Source organism: Sus scrofa, chromosome 2 (genome assembly GCF_000003025.6).
Source record: "Sus scrofa isolate TJ Tabasco breed Duroc chromosome 2, Sscrofa11.1, whole genome shotgun sequence".
Taxonomy (NCBI): Eukaryota; Metazoa; Chordata; class Mammalia; order Artiodactyla; family Suidae; genus Sus; species Sus scrofa.
This window is the reverse complement of record NC_010444.4, coordinates 97,573,766-97,597,709: the sequence shown is the minus strand read 5'-3', so window position 1 is coordinate 97,597,709 and position 23,944 is coordinate 97,573,766. Positions and strand designations below refer to the sequence as shown.

At 35.0% G+C, this 23,944-nt stretch overlaps 1 protein-coding gene and 1 long non-coding RNA gene across 2 annotated transcripts in view; one reads left to right on the top strand and one right to left on the bottom strand.

Annotated features, from left to right (window-relative positions):
• LOC102167126 overlaps positions 1-4,498 on the bottom strand; it is a 39,952-nt gene extending 35,454 nt beyond the window's left edge. The window contains exon 1 of the long non-coding RNA XR_002342050.1: positions 4,392-4,498. This is a non-coding gene — a long non-coding RNA (uncharacterized LOC102167126). The remainder of the gene's footprint in view (positions 1-4,391) is intronic.
• Positions 4,390-23,707, top strand: CETN3 (centrin 3). Its single transcript, XM_003123777.3, has 5 exons — positions 4,390-4,528; positions 6,327-6,462; positions 8,014-8,128; positions 14,602-14,793; positions 23,300-23,707. The coding sequence occupies exons 1-5, from the start codon at positions 4,512-4,514 to the stop codon at positions 23,341-23,343; spliced, it is 504 nt and encodes a 167-aa protein (XP_003123825.1). The 5' UTR covers positions 4,390-4,511; the 3' UTR covers positions 23,344-23,707.

Sequence of the window (23,944 nt, the reverse complement as noted above, 5' to 3'; positions counted from 1 at the left end):
TGAGCCACAACTGTGGGAATGCTGGATCCTTTAACCTTCTGTGCTGGGATGGGGATGAAATCTGAATGTCTGTAGTGACTTAAGCCACTGCAGTTGGATTCTTAACCCACTGTGCCATATTGGGAACTCTTGCTCTCGTTATTTATTTTTATTATTTTTGGTCATGATGCAGCAGGTGGAAGTTCCCAGGCCAGGGATCTAACCTACACCACAGGAGTGACCTGAGGCTCTGCAGATACAATGCTGGACCCTTAACCCACTATGCCACAAGAGAACTCCCTAAAGAGCTTTCAAATTGACATTTTTTATTTAGCCGGCTTCTCATTTTTACCCTCTACAGCGTAACACTAATCCTAGGATCTCTCTGGGACTCTGCCAAGGAGATGAACTCTCTCTGAACTTTTAGTCACCTCTTACAAAATCACCTCCTACAGAGATGCCATTCTGATGGCATTATTTTGTTAACAGGCTTCCATATCTCTTTTGCTCTTTCAGATATTTTTTGAAATAACTTGTCTGCTGATAATACATTTCCAGGTCACTTCAGTATTAGAACTTAATTTCTTCATTATTGCTTTATTAAGGTTTCAGGAGGAAGACTAAACAAATATTAATGCCACTATTTTCTTAAACCTGAAGTTTTATGTACTTTTGGCTCTGGTTCTAGACTTACATTCTCATTACCATATTCTATTTTCCCATATTATTTGCTCAAAAAATCCATTCTTCACTAATGACTGTAAACATTCCACAAAATTCTGGTGTCTCAAGACCAGGTGTGAGAAACACTAGCATTTTATTAGGTACAATAGGCACCATGTTTTTAAAAAAGTACCTTTTATACTTCGTTAATTAATGTGTATATTTATCAGGAATGGGTGTTGAGTATTTTCCAGTGCCATTTTGGACATTTGAGACTATCACCTTGATCTAGAATTATGATATTAATCATAATTAGTATCATTAATTAAGATTAATTAATACAGGATTGTTTTGAACTATCTTTACATTTTTATTTATTTATTTATTTTTGGCTTCTCCGTGTGGCATGTGGAAGTTCCTGGGCCAGGGACTGAACCTGTGCCACAGCAGTGGTCCAGGCCCCTGCAGTGACAGCGCTGAACTCTTGTATAGTTCTCTCTATACAAGAGAACTCCCTACGCAAGAGAACTCCGTATCTTTAATTTTTAAAATAAAGTATATTTGGTTTGGTTCACCAAATTTGGTTTTAATGAAATGTTCCTTCAGACAATACCAAATCGATTTTGCCACTGTCTAGGACTTTTGCACATACATTCACTAATGTGTATCAAATATGAGGTGGGCACATAACAATAGTGAGCAACATGCATACCCTCTCATCACAGAGCATGAATTCAGTAATTTTAAATGCTTTTTAGGATGCTAAGGATTGTGCTAGCTTCAAAAATTAAGCTAAGAAGGTCTCCATCATGCTTTGAGTTTAAAGCACAAGAATTAGCTCTTCAAGAATTTTTAAAACTCAGAGTTCCCGTTGTGGCGCAGAGGAAACAAATCAGACTAGGAACTATGAGGTTTCAGGTTTGATCCCTGGCCTCGCTCAGTGGCTTAAGGATCCAGCGTTGCCATGAGCTGTGGTGTAGGTCGAAGACACGACTTGGATCTGGCATTGCTGTGGCTGTGGCTGTGGCCAGCAGCAACAGCTCCGATTTGACCCCTAGCCTGGGAACCTCCATATGCCACGGGTGCGGTGCTACAAAAGACAAAAAAAAAAAAAAGAATTTTTAAAACTCACTCATAAGTCTGAGTCAGCTGAATGCCTTTTTATTTTGTGATACAGAACTCTGGCATCATTTTTTAAAGTCCTGTCTACAGTTATTAACCTAATTTAGTTTTCTACCTTCTTTGAGTCTTTATCTCCGTTTTCCTTGAAAAGTGACTATTTCATTTTGGTATTAATATTTGTTGAAAATATAGAGCTGTATAAAATATTTTAATAATTTTTAACTCTCTCTTAAACTACTACCCTTATTAGTGGCAATATTCCCTTTCTTGTTACACTTCCTTAACTCTGCCATTTTTATTGGTACTGCCAAAAACCAGTTTATTATTACAGTATGAGAATATTATACCAATTTATTAAACAATTTTCTTTTTAAAACCTGTTTTCTAATTCCTTTGTTGTTGTTCTTTTATCTTTAGTAAAAGTTGTTTTATCTTTAGTTCTTCCTAACTTCAAATAATTTTGATCACTTGTAAAAATATTCAAATAAATGTTTTTCTTATTTTTGTTTTTATCTAATAATAAAATAATTTTTCCCTATAGCTTAGTCTATATCTTACAATTTTAATATATAGTTTTTTCCCTGTCATTACATTATTGTATGTAATTATGTAATTGCAATATTAGTGTCCTTTTACACTCAAATGTGATTTATAAAAGTACCTTAAAATTTAAAGTTTTCTACTTATTTGGGGGGAGGAGCTATTAATTTTTAGCTTTATTCCATTATACCACTGTGAACTGGAGTTTGGCACTTGCTGTCTACCTCTACATGCATTAAATCATGAGCCACTGCAGCTGCCAACCAGCAGTGGAGTGGAGCTCAGGGCAGAGACCAGAAGTGAGGCACTCTGTGCTCTGGGAAAACCAGAAGAACAGATCTTCAGACAGTCAAACGTTTTTAGGAAAAGATTTTATGTGCCCAATTCTTGCATCTCCTCATATCAAGCAAAACACTGAAATCCTTCATGGTGATGTCTGCTTCTAATGACTAGTAGTAACCTTCATGAGGCCAGTAGCAAATTTTTGTAAACTGTATGCATGACTGCATGCACCTCCCCCTTTACCTTTATCACCAGTTATATCCTGGTATTTCCCCTTTCCTCTCTGAGGCTATATTTATTAGAGCTGTGTGAATGCAGCCACCTCCAAGGCTAAGCTGCTGAGCCCTGAGGGAACTCAGGAAAGAAAGAATACCTGTCACTTTGCAGCCATCAGACTACAGCCACTCCTAACAGCAAAGTGTGAGGAAATTTAGGCTGTGAAAACACGGGATACTGGCCCAGATAGCTAAAGTGCATATCAAAGGAATGATTTTAGTGAGGCCAGACCTCTGGGTCTTCCCAAAGAAAAGGGCTTAATTCTGTAACTTGAGATACCTAGTTTTCGGTAATCTTTTGTTCCTACTACCTGCCCTTTGTTCAAAAAACAACAACAACAAAAAAAAACCCAAAACCCCAATGACAATAAAAAACTTCCTCTATATCCTTATTCCCCCCTACTCCCGCTGCAGAATGTTTTTTTCTGGGTTACTTCAGATGTTTCCTCCTGGGCTTAAGACCTGATTTTGCCCCAAACAAAACTTAACTTTTAGGTTGTGCATTTTTTTTTTTTTTAAGTCAACACATTCTTTACTTATCTAAATTTAGTTCAAACTTCTAGGCCTAACATAAATGCCATCTCCTTCAAGAAGTCTTTCTTCTATCCTGCTGTGTTCTTTCCCTTCTATATATATCTTCCCCCTTCCCCTGTTGGACACTCTCAGGCTATTTTATGAGATTTGCAGTTTAGCTCAGTACTTTGTGAGTTTCCATAGCAAGATTCCATTCAATACAGCAATATTTATTGAGCACCTCTGCATCAGACATTGTACTAGGCCTTAGGAATAGCGTTAAATGAAACCCCGGCCTTCAAGATTAGTAGGAGAGACGAACAGGTAAACACATTAAATACCCCAGTGAGCTTCAAGAGACTTGGTTCGGTAGTGAAGTACCAAAGCACCTCAAAGGAGGTATAGGGGAGCAATTGCCATCTAGGCACAGCTTCACCGTAAATAGCCTAATAATTCAACCCAGTGATTATAAAGGTATAATTAACAGCTCCTGCCTCAGAATCATTTGGATTTTGTAAGGAAAAAGAAAAAAGGCAGATTCACATCTACTAGAATCAGAATGAAGGAAAGTGACACTTAAATCTGAGTTTTAAACAAACTCCCCATGTATTTAAATCATCCAAAATTTAAGAATAGAGTGGAGCCAAATTTCGCAGATCTCATTCACAAGCTACTTCCTCCTCCTAGCAGGACAACCTGCGGGGTGTCTCTTCCCTTCCTGCGCCGTTTCCAGACGTCGTCCACATGCCGCAGGCCTTCTCTCCTGAGGCTTTGGTCAGTCACCCTCAGTCCGAAAAGCCCAGCGGACACTCAGACCCTCGCTCCGCAAAGGATTGGAGGGGGTGGGGGCTACGCTACAGGTCAACCTAAAAGGCGGGAGGGGCAGCAAGAGAGCCGAAAGGGAGAGCTCTTTGATTGACGCGAAAAATGCCCAATGAGAGAAGAGGACTAGTGACGCTTCCGCCCTAATGGGCAAGGCATTAGCTATTTCAACCAATCCAGCTCAGAAATGTCTACCTTGTGGGAGGTCTTGAGGCTGCTTAGGTCGTTGTCTGTTGAACCGCTTGTGGAAGTCGTTCGGCTTTGAGTAGGGGGTTAAAGTCGTTCTCGAGAGGAAAGTCTCTGGCCGAAGAGAAAATGAGTTTAGCTCTGAGGTCGGTAATGAGGAGGCGGCAATGCTCTCCACACCACGCAGCGGGCCCCAGGGTGGGTGTGTGTGGAAGGGAGGCAGCTTGGGGCGAGGCAAGGAAGGGAATGCAGTTTGGGACGAGGGAAGGGAGCCTTGGCCACCTTTCCTGGGCCAGACTCCTCATCTTCGGGGCCCGGGTGAGCTCCGTGCAGTTAGACGGTCATTTCTGTCAGGCCACTGGGCTTTGGACCCCAACAACCTGGGTTGTTATAGTCTCGAGGAGGCAGTGAAATATCGCGAGGTTTCTACGCTCTTGTTTATGTGAACTAGGAAACCAGGCCTTGGAGCATCCTTAGTAAAGTTCCCGTCATTCCTTCGCTTATGGCCTCCACCGCAGCTCCCTTCCTGCTAACATCTAACCCGTAGATTTTAGAAATAACGTAAAGCCCTCCTTGCTTCACTATGTAATAGTAGACCCATTTTAGTGCTTTTAGTTGGTAATCTCTTAGATTCCCTGAGTTTATTTTTCGCTCATTTCCAACCACTAACCTACCATTTGTTGCCTACTTCCCAACTCCGACTAGGCGTGTTACCGTAAAAATACCTATAGAGTTACACCTAACTAAAAAGGTACCGAGTTCTGATAAGGCATAATCGTGGTATCCTTGGCTGGGGTCAGTGGTCGGTGGTTTGCGAACTTGTCCTCTCAAAATCTTGGGAAAAGAATGGCCGACCCCCAGAACGTCCAGGCTTGTGTGAAGTGGGGTCTCCTGTGAAAGCAAGATCTACCTCAGCTTTATCATATCTCTTTTGGTCACTTTCTAGTCATCTCTTGCCTTTTGTGTGTGTGTGTGTGTGTGTGTGTGGTAGATTTCAGAGAACAAAGCAACTTAAAATGCAAACAGATAACGTGTCTAATAAAATCAACTGGGTTTTTACATTTTCTAAGTTTTACAGAATTCTTCTGCTTCAAACTTGCAACCCTATTTGAAAATTTGGAACATCTCAAGATATTTCTGGCTTTTACAATAAATTCCTTTTTTTCTTCAGCCTTTTTCAGGGTTTATGAAAAATTAAATCCAAATGTATATGTTAAGTGAGATTTACAAGACAGTTGACTCCACATTATTATATAGCGTTAGCACAAATATGTACTTTTCTGGTGTTTAATAGTATGCTTAGGCTAAGTTTTTTGGGTGATTGTTAATAATATCAGTGGGAGAAATTGCAAATAAAATGCCAAACTTAAAAATGTGTAATCTAAAAACACTTTTGATCCACAATGCCAAAAGAGTTTATGTTAATTGATGAGTTAGATGTCTTTTTGTAGTAATTTTGATAGTTATTAACACTATAAAAGTAAGCCTAATATGTAGTGATCATCAATTGTGAATTCTTTTTTTTTTTTTTAACAGACATTGTAAAACGAGTAACTATGGGTGCTTTGTTTTTTTGGGGGGGTTCTGATATAAAACTAATGTTTCTTATTCACATTTCTTGTTTCTTCCATAGTAATATTAGTGGAAATAAATAAAAAGCCAGGAGGAAGGGAAGTAAGGTCCTCATTTCTTTAATAACTTAACACTTTTCAGTTTTAGGAAGCACAAGTTTATAGCACCTTAGTCGATGGGAAGAGCAGGGCTTTGACTCATGTAAGGAAAATCTCTTCCTTTCATGTAAGGAAAATACTTCCTTTTTAGAAATTTAGGTATTTATTAATTGGCTAATTTTTTGTATTTTTGGATTCTTATTTGAGTCATTTAGAAGCATAGGAGAATGGGATTAAAGTGCAATAAATAGGGTTTTCTGTCTTCATTTCATAGAAATGAGCTTGTAGTAGACAAAACAAAAAGGAAAAAAAGAAGAGAACTCTCTGAAGAACAGAAACAAGAAATTAAAGATGCTTTTGAACTATTTGACACGGACAAAGATGAAGCAATAGATTACCATGAATTAAAGGTAATATACTCGACCTCTATCTGTTAAAATGATTTGCATATTGACAGTTGATTAAAAATATATTTATAAATATTTTAATTTGGTTTTGGAAATATGAAATCATTTTAAACATTTACCATTAAGTGCTTTTAATAAAATTGAATAGTACTTGTAGCATATCTTTTTAGAAACTCCTTCTCATATGGTAAAATGAATAGTATAATGTAAAAATACATTCCTATGGAGGGGCTTATTTTTCATTCACGTAGTTAAAAAAAATAAAGCTATGGTATTTAAACTATACTTACCGTATTCCTCTTCCCACTTTGGTGTTTCTTCTTTTTTGGTGACATATTTTTCAGATTGAGGGAGTGTTACTCGTTTTTTAATTTGAACATGTTGGTAACAGTCTCATCCTGTTTTCTCTGGTGCAGGAAACATAAGTGATATCTGATGTTGACACAATGCTAATGGGGAAAGTGTCAATTTTAGGTTCTAGAAATATTTATAAAGAATCAAAGGGGAATTGGTATTTAAGGTAGGTTGGATCTTACACTCAGCACAATGAGGAAGATAGTATTCTTATAGCTCTGTACTCACAGTTTCTTTTAGTTACCCAGTTTTGATCAATTCTTTTTTTTAATAATGTTTCTTCTATTTGTTGCTATTGTTATTATATTGGTTTGGGATCTTAATTCATATCTGAAACTTCCTAATTGGTTTCTCTTTTTCCTGTACACTCTCATTAAATTCATCTTTCTAAAATTCTTTCATCATATTATTCATTGCTCATAAGCTTTATTTTGTATACTCCGTAAAGTTCACATTTTTAAAAATTTTTATTGAATGCCCTCCACACTTTTGCTACGACCTACTTTTTTTCTCATTTGCTAACTGTTTTCTTCTACCTAATCTCTTCCTATTCAGGTAAGGTGAACTGCTCTATTCCCTGTCTTCAAGCTTATTCTTTATTTTAGTGTGTATTTTAATACTAGTCATTTTTTTCTAAATGCCCTTCTGCTCTACTTCATTCGTGCACCATTTAAGGAACAACTATAATCTTCTAAATTAGACTTCTTTAACCATCTCTTATTACTTGTAACTAGTATCTAGATCTCTTCTTTCTCTAAGCTCAGGGTCCTAGATTACTTACTTGATAACTAGTCATAGAGAATCTGATGAAAATTCTTATTTTAATTTTTTAATCTCTTCTTCTGTATAACTTTTTAATATTTATATTATACCTTCTTTCCATTTTGATTGTTAATAGTTTGAAAATGAATAAGCCATTAAAATTATCTTTCACAAAAGTCAGTGCATTGTATAGTGTATTGTCTAAACTCATTGATTAGTTTGTCATATTAAAAAAGGGATATATAGATGAAAAAATTGCCATCTAATTTTAGTACTGAAGAAAAACTATCACTATTATTTTAGAGACATAAAATATGCGAAAGAATATATGTTTTATTGATGTATTGTAACTTTTAAGTACTAAAAACTTATTTGAGAATGGGAAATCACTTTTGTAAAAAATGCATTATAATTTGCTTTTCTCTTTTAATCCAAAAGGTGGCAATGAGAGCCTTGGGGTTTGATGTAAAAAAAGCTGATATACTGAAGATTCTTAAAGATTATGACAGAGAAGCCACGGGGAAAATCACCTTTGAAGATTTTAATGAAGTTGGTGTGTATTTTAATAGTCTTTGTAATCATCAATTGTTAGAAAATTACCTAACTATTTTAAAAATTCTCTCGGTTGTGGAATTTTGTTACCGAGTATATATGATATGGATCTTAATTTTGGGTTTTTTTTTGGTATTTTTTGCTGATTTTCAAAGAAAAAAATAAGATTTATTGCTTCATTGTAAATGGGATTTATCATTTTGTCTTTTGTTCTGTTCTGAAGATTTTAACCAAGGAACTATTGTATAGCTTCTTATGGAAGGATATCTTTCCATGTAATGTGTGCCTATATTTTGTGATAAAACTAAAAAAAATCATCAAAAAATTATTTTCTTGGAATTCCCTCATGGCTCAGTGGTAAGGAACCCAAGTTCCTGTCATGGTTCAGTGGTAAGGAACCTGACTAGTATCCATGAGGACACCAGTTTGATCCCTGGACTCGCTTACTGCGTCAAGGATCTGGAATTGAGGTGAGCTGTGATGTAGGTTGCAGATGTGGTTCGGATCCTGAGTTGCTCCGGCTATGGTGTAGGCCAGCAGCTACAGCTCCGATTCAACCCTTAGCCTGATTCAACCCTTAGCCTGAGAACTTCCATCTGCTGTGGGCGTCGCCCTAAAAAGACAAAAAAAAAAAATTATTTTGTTACAGTAAAAGGTAAAATATGGTATTTTTGTTTGGAAAATATTTCCTGAGACCATTCTTAAATATGATTTTTGTTGGCACAGTGAGAGGAGAGGAAATTGGCACCAGTTGGTATCTTTGGCTGTTGATGAAGTTCCTGCCCTCAGGTTTACAGAGCTTGTGAGGGGCTGCCTACCCTGGATGACCTTGATCTCAGAGAATAATGTCATCTCTTTAAAGCTGCAGGTGGGGAGAAGATTGTAGTAAGGGAGATAGTTGACAGACTGGGAACAGGAGAAAACATTTTAGAACAACTGACTGGGTCATAATATAAGCATAATTTAGTTATTTTTACATATTTAAAAAATCTAGAAAAAATTTATATGCACATATGCACATGAACTGTTTTAAATAGTCAGTAAGTAATACAGAAAAACAGAAAGAAATGGCAATTAGAATATGTGGAAAAAATAGATTTATTCGTAATTTTCTTCTAATCTGAAAATTCAAATGAGGACATGAGGAAAAGGGAAATTAAAGAATAAACCCAAACAAGAAAAAAAGCACAGTACAGAAGATCCCCCAGTTTGTGAACTAATAGATGACTAAATATTTAGAGAGGCAGCTTCTCCCTTTGGGGATCATATCCTTTTTTTCCCTCTAATTTGTAGAATTATTTACTTGAGAGAGAGAGTCACCTTTATTTTCCCAGTATGGAAGCTTTTCTGGGGTTTATAAACTTACTTCAAATTTCAACTTAAATTGAAACTTCAACCTGGTTTAAGTACAGTGGAAATGATACTACTAGGAAAGAGCTATAAGTCAGGCACATTTGGTCAGTGTAGTGGTTTAGCATGGACATCCTGGTACCAATTGCTTGGGTTTAGGTCTTGGTTTTGCCACTTACTACCTTTTACTTCTTTGCGCTTCATTTTCAACTATAAAATGGGGACAGTTTTACTATCTCATAGTTGTACTATACTTTATGAATAATAAATAAGTTAAAAATACGTGAAATGTTTAGCAAAGGGCTTAGTATATAGTAAGTCATATTAAGTATTTTTGTTATTATTTAAAAATTAGTCTTTGTTTCAGTAGCTGGAAAATAACATATATATACCACTGGAATATAAAAGTATTACACTCCATGTATTTATATTTTTTCGAATTTCATTTTTTTCTGTGGTTGCTGGCTACTTTAAGCACTATATAATTGTCTCTAATAATTTTATACAACACATTGTTTCATCTTAAGTGAATACAGTTTTAAAAATTTTGATAATTAGCAGTTGAGGCGAGAGTCCCATGCTGGCGAGTCTCTACCTTTCCTGACCCTTTTCTTTGTTATTAACAGAGCAGAAATACTGGGTTCTTTCTAGAATGAATGGCCATGAGTAAACTTCAGTCTGACTTTCAAAGATCAACCTTTGACAGGCTCAGTAGATACTTTAGCTATCCTATGACTACCTATTGAGAATACCAACTATCAAATAGAACTTTATATCGCTGTTTGGGAATCACATGGTCGAGAATTTTGTTAACCCTCACTTTTTGATTATTTTAATATAATAGATGAGCACAGATGAATATGTGTTTTGTTTTTTGCTTTTTAGTGCTGCGCCTGAGGCATATGGAAGTTCCCAGACCAGAAATCAAATTGGAGCTGCAGCTGCCGGCCTGTGCCACAGCCACAGCAACGTAGGATCTGAGCCATGTGTGTGACCTATACTACAACTCACTACGATGCCAGATCCTTAACCTATTGAGTGAGGCCAGGGATGAAACCCACATCCTCAAGGGTACTTGTCAGTTTCATAACCCACTGAGCCACAACTTGAAATCCCTGACTATATGTTTTATATTTTGGTACAAATAACTCTAAGTCAGGACATTTGATTCTATCTCCTGTCTATTACTGTCTAAGGATATTGTTTCACAGATATTCACAGGTATTTCTCTATAAAGTTTGGCACTTTGAATTCTTCCCATTGTTAGAAAAAAGTATTAAAATATATTTAGTGTAAGTTTAGAGTTTAGAACATCTGAGACCAGCAACTAATAGGTATTTTAGGAATTGCTACTTAAGTCAGATATTTGTACTCATCTATTTTTGGCAAGTATTATTATTTTATTGTCTATGTGGAATAGAATATTGTGTTTTTTTTTGTTTTGCTTATATAGCAAACATCTGCTGAATTTTTTTTTTTTTTTTGGCATTTGATACTGTGCTGGGATGAGAGAAGGGAATTAATCAAAAATTACTAAGAGGTTCTTCTTTCAAGGAGTTTATTATTTAAATGCAGGTGACAGCAAGACATGGTGCTCTTTGGAGAATTACAATTTTGTGTAGGGCAGGCACTGGGAAACTGCAGCCCTTGAGCTAAATTCAGCTGTTGTCTTTATGCTGTCATATCATTTTTTTATGCTGCTCTTGTGATACCATGGCAGAGTGAGTAGTTGGGACAAAGACTTCATGCTCCCCTCTCTCTCCAAAAAAAGCCTAAAATATTCACTATCTGGCCTTTGAGAAGAAAGTTTGTCAGTTCCTGTTCTAGAGCAATTAAAAAAGACTTTGCAGAGAGGATTTTTAATTTAGGCTTTAGGGATGGGAATGGAATTTCATCTCAAGGAGAAAATTATGGGAGGAGTAGCAAAAGGTATGAGCAGAGAAAACAGCAACAACAAACATAGCAGAAGTATAGCATGTTTGGAAAACTTCACTTTATCTCCTCTTCTAGGGGATAAGAGGGAAATGACTGGAAAAGTAGGATTGGGCCAGACAGATAGAATCTTGTATAAAATAGAATTTGTACTCTAAACAGCAGATCTATGTCAGTTTTTAAAGAAGAGGAGATGATATGTTTTAAAGAGGTAACTGTTGAGAGTATTAAAGATGGGTTGGAGGGAAGAGATACTGCAGGCAGAATATACAGAAGATATAGTTGGTCCTCTCTATGCCTGGGTTGTACCAACTGTGTATTGAAAGTCTTACTGGAAAAAGTTTCAGAAAGTTGCAAAAAGCAAAACTTAAATTTACCGAGTGCCTGGCAACTATTGACATAGCATTTAGATTGTTTTACAGTGATTTACATAGCATTTACATTGTATTAGGTATTGTAAATAATCTAGAGATGACAGGAGGATGTGCATAGATTATATGTAAATACTGTGTGTCCGATTAGGTATCCTTGGGGGATTCCTGGAACCAATCCCCTATGGATACAGAGGGACTGTTTTTTTGTTGTTGTCTTTTTTTGTTTTTTTTTTTTGTTTGTTTGTTTGTTTGTTTTTGCTTTTTAGGGCCGCACCTGTGCATACTGAGATGCCCAGGCTAGGGGTCCAGTCGGAGATAGAGCTGTTGGCCTACACCACAGCCATAGCAACACAGGATCCAAGCTGTGTCTGTGACCTACAGCACAGCTTACGGCAATGCCAGATCCTTAACCCGCTGAGTGAGGCCAGGGATTGAACCTGCAACCTCATGGTTCCTAGTTGGATTCCTTTCCACTGTGCCATGATGGGAACTCCATGAGGGACAATTGTAATAAACTTTTTGTGCTGAAGGTTCTAAGAATGAAAAGAAAAGGGGTACATTTAAAAGCGAAAAAAATGGTATCCTTTGTACTCTAGGATCTAATCACTGATTTGCTTTAAAGTTTTATTTTTGAATTTACCCTGTTCTTAATGATTTTTATAAGGTATAGGCCTAACTTTTGAGTAAGTACATTTCTGATAGTGTAAAAATCATTTGGAAATAGAGCTACAGGGACAGAAATTTGTGAAATAGATTGAACACACCTTTATTGCCTGTATGTCAGTTGATTTATTTTCATTGGAAAAAATGTATTTCTTGTAATTAAATTCTACTTTGTAGAACAGGAATAGAACATGAAAGCTTGGAGGAGAGTCACTATAAATTTGTAATGTTTTAGTTGTCCGGAATTATGGATATTTATAGTTCCCAAGAAAGTTGCATTCTAAGGCAAAGTATTGATAAAAGATTATATAGACACATAGTCTAAAGTTACTAACACAATTAAAGCACCAGTGGGATATGAATTTATACATCTTGGAGCCCCATCTGTTCTCCAGATCACCCTGTTGTTTCTTTAAGTACATTAATATTTTCAGCAAGCTGCTTTTTTGGTTCACCTGTCATGTAAATTATTTAATTGGTGAAGAAAATTTCTTAACACTTTTTTTTTTCCTTGTCCTGCTTTTTTGTTGGGACTAAATTCAAAATAAGTTGAGTATGAGCCATAGAGTTAAGTGTGGTATTTTATTTTGGTGTTATGGCTGTATATATGCCAACTCCTTTTTAACTGAATATTTATGAGCTTTGATGATTTGCATACTTATAGTAATATACTTCAATTAGTTACTTGGAAGACTTTTTGGATAAAGTTAATGGATAAGAGAAAACCATTGAATGTATGTAACATTAGCTTGAATAGGTGCTTATTCTAAAGGGTACTCAACTAGATACAATGAAACCAGTAAAACAGCAATTTGTAGGGGTCTTGAATTATATTTTTCTTTTTTGGTACATTAAACGTTCTAGTACTTTCCATCTACAAGCATTTAAAAATTTTTAATTCTATAAACCTCAGTAGGACTGACTTTTTTTTTTCTTTCTTTTTTTTAAGGGCCACGCTTGTGGCGTATGGAGGTTCCCAGGCTAGGGGTCTAATCAAAGCTGTTGTTGCCGGCCTACATAAGAGCCACAGCAACACCGGATCCGCCACATCTGCGACCTAAACCACAGCTAACAGCAATGCCAGATCCTTAACCCACTGAGCGAGGCCAGGGATCAAACCTGCAACCTCATGGTTCCTAGTCGGATTTGTTTTCGCAGAGCCACAATGGGAACTCTGGACTGACTTATTTTTAATGGCACAGTGAAGGTCATAAATATCTTCTGTGGTAGTGGTAGACTAGCATATAGAACTAACTCAGAGATGTTTGCTATTTTCAGAATTCTATCTAGTAACTTAAAAAAATTTATACCACAGATTTAAAAATTTTTGTTATTGTGATTGTTGATTAAAGACTGTGGTAATAATGAAAATATTGTTTAAGTTTACTAAATTTTTATTTACTATTACATTTAGTATATTAAAATACTTATTACTATTAAAGTCTGAAATTGCGTGTAATTTTAATTTGGCTGTCTGAGAGTTACTATCTTGCTGAACAAAATCGCTTTGACTTTAGAGAGGTCTCCTTCCCAGACCTTTCCCCCCCGCCCACTGCAATCAGATTCAATCCTTTTTATAACTGCTTTTGGGAAACCAAGAGGTTCTTCTAATCATGAAGATACCAGTGGAATTTTCATCTATTGTCTAAGAGTGTGTCTGTATCAATGATGGTAGTTACTTTGTTAATTTGTCACAGGTGTTTTCTTTTAAATTTGAGGAACAGCCAATATTACTATTAAGCAAACAACTTTTACCTAGTTGGTTTTTATTGTTTGATTTTTATAACATCTCTGCAACTCATTTCTAAACTCCTAGGCTTGTGTTTCTGATGCTAATGTAGCCTAGTACAATTCTTGATAATAGTAGATCTTAAATAAATATGGTACATAGTTTTAAAATTTTTGCTTCTGTGATACAGTTATGTTTATCTTATAATGGGATAAATTGTTAATAATATAAAGGTTAAATTTTAATATATTGATTTGGTCTTTATAATTTTATCTCTGGAGCTTTGGGCTCCAGTATGGCATTTTTATTGTCAAACTAAATATTGACACATTCACAGCTTTAATTCTTATCTAATACTTAGTTGATTTCACAAATGAGTGCTATAGTGACTATAAAGTTTTGGTTTTCACCTTTTTTTAACTATAGTGACAGACTGGATATTGGAAAGAGATCCACATGAAGAAATATTGAAGGCATTTAAATTATTTGATGATGATGATTCAGGTAAAATAAGCTTGAGGAATTTGCGACGTGTTGCCAGAGAATTGGGTGAAAACATGAGTGATGAAGAACTTCGGGCTATGATAGAAGAATTTGATAAAGATGGTGATGGAGAAAGTAAGTTTCAAGTAAAACATATATTCCAAATATTCCTAATATATGCATATAGTAAATTTTTCTAAAACCAAATTATTTTCAAGATTCTTTGCAAACTATTTAATGTAAATGTCGTTTATCCTGTAATGGGCTTTTTGTATAAATACTACTATAAATACTACACGTACTCAGTTTAGAGTGAAGCAGACCTTTAAAACCTACTGTGTAGATTATAATATGAAGTTCCATACTTTAAGAAAGTACTTTTCTTTGAGGATGAAATATCTCCAAAATTTCAGCCACTCAGTAAAATTTCAGCTTTAATACCTTCTTCCTCAAGCTGCATGTGCATCTAAATTGTAACTAAGTTCTTTGCATCTACCTTTCAGAGTTTTTGAATCTGTTTTATTTCTTTATTGCTGCTGTCCTAACTTAGGCTCTGATTTCTTTGTTGGAATGTTATCATAGTTTCATTTGTTTTTTCCTTTTTTTGTGTGTGTGTGTGTCTTTTTAGGGCCACACCTGTAGCATGTGGAGATTCCTAGGCTAGGGGTTGAGTTGTAGCTGTAACTGCTGGCCTGTGCCACAGCCACAGCAATGGGAAATCGGAGCCGTGTCTGCGACCTACACCACAGCTCATGGCAATGCCAGACAATCCTTAACCCACTGATTGAGGCCAGGGGTTGAACCTGCGTCCTCATAGATACTAGTCAGATTCGTTTCTGCTGATCCATGGCAGGAACTCTTATTTTCTTGAATGCCTGCTGCGTACACTGTTCTGTTTGTTAACTGATGCTACCCAGTGACAAAGGCTTATGTTGTCCCTGCTCTGCACTCTATGCCTGTAAGCCTCTACTCTCTTACTAATTTATTCTAAAGCATTTTTTTCCCTAAAATACAGTTTTAGTGATTTCATTTTCCTGTTCTAATGCTTAAAATGATTACTCAGTGCCTACAGAGTAAAATCCAAAGCCTTCTGTGATCTGTCCTACCATAAGTATCTAGTTTTATTCCCCACATTATTTTTCTGCTTTCTACTTTAACCCTCGCCTCCATATAGTATGCACACTGTCACAGAATACACTCTATCCTGTCTTTTTATGTTTTGCCTTTCATGCTATTCTTTAATCCTAGAATGTTCTGTTTGCCAATTTGTTGGCTAAAATGTACATTCTGAGGTTCTTTTTAAACTCTGTTTTTTTTTTTTTTTTCCTCAAAATCCTCTCTCAGTGATCTCTGTTTAAAAATTATGAGAGCCCATTGAGGGCCCATAGCATTTAGAGAAACAAGCTATTTTGACACTTCTATATTCTGCCTTCTCTTAGGTATATACATGTGTGTCTCTCCAGTAATATTGTGAGCCTGTAAAGGGCAGACAATCATATAATGTGAAAGACCTAAGGTTTTGGACTCAGGCAGACCTGGATTTGCATTGAATCTCTACCACTTACTTAATTGCCCTAATTTTGTGCAAGTTTTCTGAGTCTCATTTTTCCTATTTATATCAATAAGAATGGTAATACCTTCCAGGATGGTTATGGGCATTAAATGAAAATAATTGAAGATACCTAGCTTTATTTTTATTTATTTATTTATTTATTTTTTGTCTTTTGTCTTTTTAGGACTGCACCTGCAGCACATGGAGGTTCCCAGGCTAGGGGTCTAATTGGAGCTGTAGCTGCTGGTCTACGCCATAGCCACAGCAATGCCAGATCCGAGCTGCGTCTGTGACCTACACCACAACTCACGGCAAGGCCACACCTTTAACCCACTGAGCGAGGCCAGGATAGAAACCTAGTCAGATTCGTTTCCACTGCGCCACGACAGGAACTCCAGAAGATGCCTAGCTTTAAATACAAGCTTATTTTCCTTTTTTTCCATCTTTGTAGTCTTCATTTTTTTTTAACATGGTGAGTACTTTGATGTTTGCCGACTTAAGCAGCAAGCAGGAGTGTGTGTTACAGGAGATACATGTTGATATAGTCCTAACTATATATTTTTACTTATATTATCTTGAAAATACTGTCATGCTTTAATAAGGAGATAAGACTGTAGCAACTAGTTATCAGTTTAGGTTTGTAGATTGTCCATTAGAATTGTGCTCTATTGTGCTTTCTCATATTTATGTGACTATTATTTAAGCATTATACAACATTTCTTTTTCTGATGCTAGCTCTATGAAGAGTACTGATATAGTTACTTATATTTTAAAACAGAAATGATTAAAACTTGAGAAAATTTAAAGGATTTATTTAGCTGTTATTCTAATATTTGGACTTTGCATCCACTGCCTTCATATTTAAAAAATTCTTGTATCCTCCCTAGCTGTTGATTATTACCCTAAATTAGCTTTAAAGGAGTCCTTTATGTAAAAGTACTTTCTTCAGTGGTAGAGCAAATCATGGTATGTCTATTTTCTAAATCTTTAATAATAGCTACTATGCGTGTCAGAAGATCAGAGTTATAAAGTTTCTTTTTCCTGTAGGAGGCACATGCAATACAGATTTTAGTTATTAGCTTCATTTGATATTAGTAGAAAATATCAATTAGGAAGCTGCTCTTAAATTCAAACTTGATATGAGTGTTTGCTTAGACAATGTGTCCATTTCTTGTATTCCTTGTTAGACTGCTCTACCTACTGTTGCTTTAGAGTCTGAGTTCACACCTGTGCTCCATTGCTAGAAAATTTTATTTTAGTGGATCCTTAAAACATTTCTTCAATCTTCACTGCTTGTCTTACTCTGCTTTAAGTCACTGTACAACTATTGCTTGGCAATCCTCCTGTCCTTTATTCAAATGACTAAGAGGCAAATAACATTTTTTTCTCCTTTTTTCCCTAGTGGTTGATTACAAATAAAATCTACCTGACACATAATCTTTTATTGTTAAGATACATGTTTTTGTGGAGGAGAAGAGAGTGGGTCATATCATATTAAAATAGCCTAAGTTTGTAGTTTCCAAGACAGGGTGTGGGTGTCTAGGGGTGGGGACCTTCTGAAGTATTGCACAGGGCTGGGAGTTCATGTATGCATCAAATATTGTCTGTAGACCTTATGAATAATAGTATTGATGTACATGCATATTTAAGCTGTTATTTTTCAGTTATTTATCTAAATGCTATTGTGATTGATAAATACACTTATTGTGTAAAATTTATAGTACCTGTTTGACATTATCTACTTCTCAAGATTTACTGAAGACAGCTGTTGTAGCAAGTCCTGATAATTATTGCTGAGGTCATTTTCATATTCAGAAACAATGAGAACTACAACTCAAATCTATTTAGTGGGACTAGGAATACTGCCTTAACTTATATTGGGTCTCTGCAGCTACCTGCAAATCTGCCCAGTTTTGAAAAAGTAACAAGTTAGATTTTATCATAATGTTAATCTGATCACTTAATCTTTTTGTTTGTTTGTTTGCTATTTTTGGCTGCAGGCAAAGTTTTGCCTAGATAGAACCTCTTTCTTTGTATATTTTAAACTATTAATAATCATAATACTTTGCTGCCTTTTTTGTGGACTTTAGTAGTTGTTCTATATTTATGAATTTTTCATACTGTTCAGTTTTTCAGAGCAATGAAAGTGTTTTTATTGTATATATAGAATAATAAATGTGATGAATGAAGAATTAAAGGAAAAGAAGACAATATGAAGTATAAATAAAGCTATGGTAATGATATAGAAAGAATCCCCCCCCCCAAGATATATAAAACAGAGTAAATCTTTTTGAGTAAATGGAAGTAACATTATTTATTTATATATTTATTTATTTTGTCTTTTTAGGGCTGTACCTGAGGCATATGGAAGTTTCCAGGCTATGGGTCTAATTGGAGCTGTAGCTGCCAGCCTGAGCCACAGCAACACAGGATCCGAGCTGTGTCTGCTACCTACCTGGCAGCTCACAGCAATGCCAGATCCTTAGCCCACTGAACGAGGCCAGTGGGTACTCCTCCGTCCTCATGGGTACTAGTCTGGTTCTTGTTACCGCTGAGTCACAACGGGAACTCTGGAAGTAACATTTAAAAAGCCAAAGTGGACCATCTTCTGAGTAACTGAGATGAATGTTAATGTATGTTAGATTCTATGTATAGCATGTTGTGGTTATTAAGCATCACATGCTAATCCCATAGCATGTTATGGATTATGTCACTTGATTTTCATAATAGCTTTTGTGAAACCAATGTATATACCTATTTTTGCATAGTGTAGATGAGGAAACTGAAGCTCTGAGAGTTTAATAACCTGTCTGATATTATTACAAAGCTAATACATGGCAGAGCCAGAGGTTAAACTCATCTCTCCATAATGACAAAGAATATACTTTTAACCATGACACTGAATTGCCTCTTGTGCTATAAAGTAAAATATTAATTAGATTTCTGTGTTCATGGAATTTTTTTAACTTGAATACTGTTATAGGAAACAGTGTATTAGTAAAATATTCAACTGGCACTTTGAATGTTAAAATTTGTTTTTTCCCCTCTGGAGCCAGATGGTCTCTGAGGTACTTAATCTATTTAATTTCTCTAAAATTCTTTGTTTTAATGGCATATAATACGATTTACTCTGTTTAATGATTGATTTATGAAATTTTTATTTAAAAAGACAGTGTAGGAAAAAGTGAAATGCCATATTTATTTGATTCATTATATTTCATTATATTTTAACACATGCCTATTTTAAGGTAGGCATTGTGCATTATTAAATATAGGAACTTGGTATAAGATATGATTGGAGGTCTCTTGTGGCACAGCAGATTAAGGATCTGGCATTGTCATTGCAATGGCTCAGGTTGCTGCTGTGGTTTGGGTTTGATCCCTGGCCTGGGAACTTCCACATTGCTGCAGGTGTGGCAAAAAAAAAAAAAAATATATATATATATATATATGATTGATGTGGAAGGTAGTAAAACCATATGATTAAGGGCATCACCTATTCTCGTAATTGTCTGAAAATCTCACTGATGATAAAGGAACTAGTTAATTTCCGTAACCACTTTTTTCCGTAAAAGTGAGCTTTTATGTTCACTTTTTTGGATTTATGTATTCTGGTTTTAGGTGTGAAATTATGAAATAGTTAAAAGTACTTTTGAAATGCTACAGTACTTTAAAGTGTTTATACACAAGTAATATAAAAATTAAGTTGTTGTTTTAGAACTGTATGACGCTTACTTGAAATTTGAGTCTTGAGTTCCTGTTGAGGCACAGCAGAAATGAATCTAACTAGGAACCTTGAGGTTGCTGTTTGATCCTTGGCCTTGCTCAGTGGGTTAAGGATCTAGCTTTGCTGTGAGCTGTGGTGTAGGTCGCAGACGCAGCTTGGATCTGATGTGGCTGTGGCTGTGGCTGTGGCTGTAGTGTAGGCCAGCAGCTGTAGCTCCAATTCAACCCCTAGGGAACCTCCAAATGCCACAGGTAAGGCTCTAAAAAAAAAAAAAAAAAAGAAATTTGAGTCTTGAAATTTCAATTTGAGAGAAGAAAATTTTAGATCTTTAAGTAACAAAGCAAGTACTTCTTAGATTTTGAATATTTTAATCATGGTTCTGTTATGCTGTTAAAATGATTTGTAGTCAAATCATTCTAAGTCTGCTTTCCTTATGTTGTTTTTCTTAAAAATATATTCTTGTTTCCTATTTTGGTCTAGATGCCTCTTTCTAGATTGATTAAATTAGGAGTTTTTAAATGAAGGTACAGATAGATGCAATTGTTTAAAATTGTTGTATATCTTGATTGTTTTTTTTTTTTAACTAGAGAGAGAGCAGTCATAACCTTTCTTAAGATACTGAAATGTATTCATTTAGCTACAAAGGTTAAAGATCAGTGCTATAACTTATAAAATCATTGAAAGTATTTTGAATACTACAGGTTTTATATTCTGTTCAGTTGTGTCTAGCATACCGTCTTGTAGATGTTTAATATTGAATGCATGAATTTAGGTCTTTAAAGGCTTTTGGACAGCTCATTCTTAATGCCTTATAGCTTATTTTTGCACTATTTTTTTCTTTAACTATGTTTTCGATGGTGTTCTCCTACCTTAGCCTTCCTTCCACCTCCTGTTAAACCAAATTCTTTGTTTTTATTTTGGATCCCAAATCAAGATTTATTTTTATCTAAATTTTTCTCATTAGTAATAATTTTTCCCATTTTGTTGGATTTTTTTTTTTCAACACTGATATGTGGCTTTTATTTTAATAATAGATCATGTTTTGTCTTGGGAATTCTTTTGTAGTGCAGCCAGTTAAGTATCTGGCCTTGTCATTACAGCAGCTTTGGTCTCTGCTGCGGTGGATGTACCATCCCTGGCCCGGGAACTTCTGCATGCCTCAAAAAAACCCCAAAAAACAAAAAACCAGAAACAGATCTTTTTTTTTTTTTTTTTGTCTTTTTGCCTTTTCCAGGGCTGTTTCCCGCAGCATTTGGAGGTTCCCAGGCTAGGGGTCTAATCAGAGCTGTAGCCACCGGCCTACGCCAGAGCCACAGCAATGCGGAATCCGAGCCGAGTCTGCAACCTACACCACAACTCACGCAACGCCGGATTCTTAACCCACTGAGCAAGGCCAGGGATCGAACCCGCAACCTCATGGTTCCTGGTTGGATTTGTTAACCACTGTGCCATGACGGGAACTTCCAGATCATATTTTGTATTAGACATTTGTTCTCTGTCTCACATATAAAACATGGCTAATATAATTATCGAAACTTGTGTTTTGAGTGGTTTCTGGAGTCAGTATACTTTTTTCATTCACAATATATATATATTTGATCTCTTCAACTTTTTTAATTGGTTAATTTTTTTCTAACTTTTCATTATGAATCTTCTCAGACATGGAGGAAAAAAATGTTAGACTAGTGAAATGAATACTAAATTAGCATTTTACTATATTTGCTTTAGTGTGTATATTCTTTCTGAGTCATTTGAAAAATAAATCGTGAACTTAACACCTCCCTAAACTTTTGGTATGCATCTCTTAAGAATAAAAATAGTATTTTTTTCATAACTATGATGCCATCTTTACTCATAAGATAATAATTTTGTAATATCACCTAATATTTTCTTTACTTCAGTTTCAAGATATTCTAGATAGGAATTCCCATGTGTGTTTTCACATGCAACTCTTAGTATGGTGGGGCATTCACTAGACAAAAATGTTTGATTCATTGGAGTGTTTTCATATGTCACTATCTAAGGTGTTTTAAGAGTTAAAAACACCTAAAAGATCATCTCGTAGTTCATTATTTTCATTTGAAAAAAACTGAGATGCAGAATTGTTGTGTTTCAGAGCTATGACTAGAATTCAGGTCTCTTTTCTCATTATAGTGTTCTTATTATCAAAATTATCATTCATAACTTGTGTCTTGTTAAGATATGTGTTAAGTCTTGGGCCCATGAACTCACCTGTTTCACAAATTTGAAGCATTCCTTTCTGAACATTTCTATTGCCAGTTCATGTGTATGTTGGTTTTTTAAAAATGTTTATTTTATTATTTTATTTTATTTTATTTTTTTGTCTTTTCTAGGGCCGCTACCGTGGCATGTAGAGGTTCCCAGGCTAGGGGTCTAATCAGAGCTGTAGCACCAGCCTACGCCAGAGCCACAGCAATGGTGGGATCTGAGCTGCATCGGCGACCTACACCACAACTCACAGCAATGCCAGATCCTTAACCCACTGAGCGAAGCCAGGGATTGAACCCGCAACCTCATGGTTCCTAGTTGGATTTGTTAACCACTGAGCCACAATGGGAACTCCTTTTTTTTTTTTTAATTATGTTAAATAAGATTATCATTAATTTATTTCTAGATTGCTTTCTTAAACATGCTTTATAAATTAGAGGTTCTTATGAATTTTATTTATGTTTTTGATAAACTGACAATCTATCAGTGATTATTTCTTGCATTGCTGTCCTTATTTTATAGTTGCATTATTACCTTGGTGATGAAAATCAAATCTGTATCTTTAAAAATTACTATTTTTCTGGATACTTTTGAGGTATGGTGACCTGGTTTCAATTAGTGTTTCTTTAAAATAGGCTTTTAAATACATAAAAGTTCAAAAAACAATTTGACTTTTTTTCTAATTATAATATTTTTTTATCCTTTAGCATTCTAATCTACATATATGATGTATGTAAGCTTATTTGTTAAGAAAGGGTTTGCCAAATGTGCTAGTACAGTAAAGGTTATAAAGAGAGTTTAACCATCTAAGAAATTTTAGATTTCAAGTTTTTAGAACTGTTTATTGTGTATAAATATTATGATTATGATGAACTTTTTGTAACTTACTATTATGTCTTTTTCCTAATTAATATTATATAATACTGTATTACATTTTATATGTTTTTTTATTCATGAAGTTCAGTTTAATTAATATAGTCAACTTCCTAGCAAAGAAGTAAAAGCAAAAACTGTATCTTGGTTTATTAAAAATTTTGTGTACTATGAAATTTAAAGATACTTATTGTAAAATAGTAATATTGTTCTCTGAAAAAAATTGTATTTCTGACTTATATTTTTCTTTCTTACCACAGTAAATCAAGAGGAATTCATTGCTATTATGACTGGTGACATTTAAAGAATTACATGGATAAACACTAAGAATGTTGAAGTTATCGTCTTATATTCTATTTTTGTGCCTGGAGCCATGTTAAAGAAAAAAAAAAATTAGTTCTTTTTTCCCTAAAGGACCAAAAAGAAGCATCTTATGTATTCATATTTTACTACTGTCAAGTTTCTTTGTATGAACAGTATTGTTAGTACTCTTAATAGTTCAGCTTTGTATTTATAATATAGCTTTTATATATATAAAGTTTTAAAAAATTGAATCATGTGGTACACATTTTTTGAAGGTTTTTTTTTTTCAGCATTAGTAGTCACTTTTGGTGTACCTGTTTTGTAGACGTTCATTAATAAAATGGTTAGTTTTTAGTATTTTAAAATTTGGTAAGTTTTTTCTTTTATTTTGATTCCAAGTGTCTGTTAACCCTCAACAGTATCTTTATTAAGTCTTTTTATTACACTATTGGTTTCAGAAACAAAAATTGAAGCACAAATAGCAATAGATCACCACATTTTTCCATTACAATTTTGACATTTGATGTTTCAGTACAAAATGATGACTCAGTATTGGCATGATTCCTTTTTCAAGTCATGTCTTTTACTTTGGAGGGAAAAAA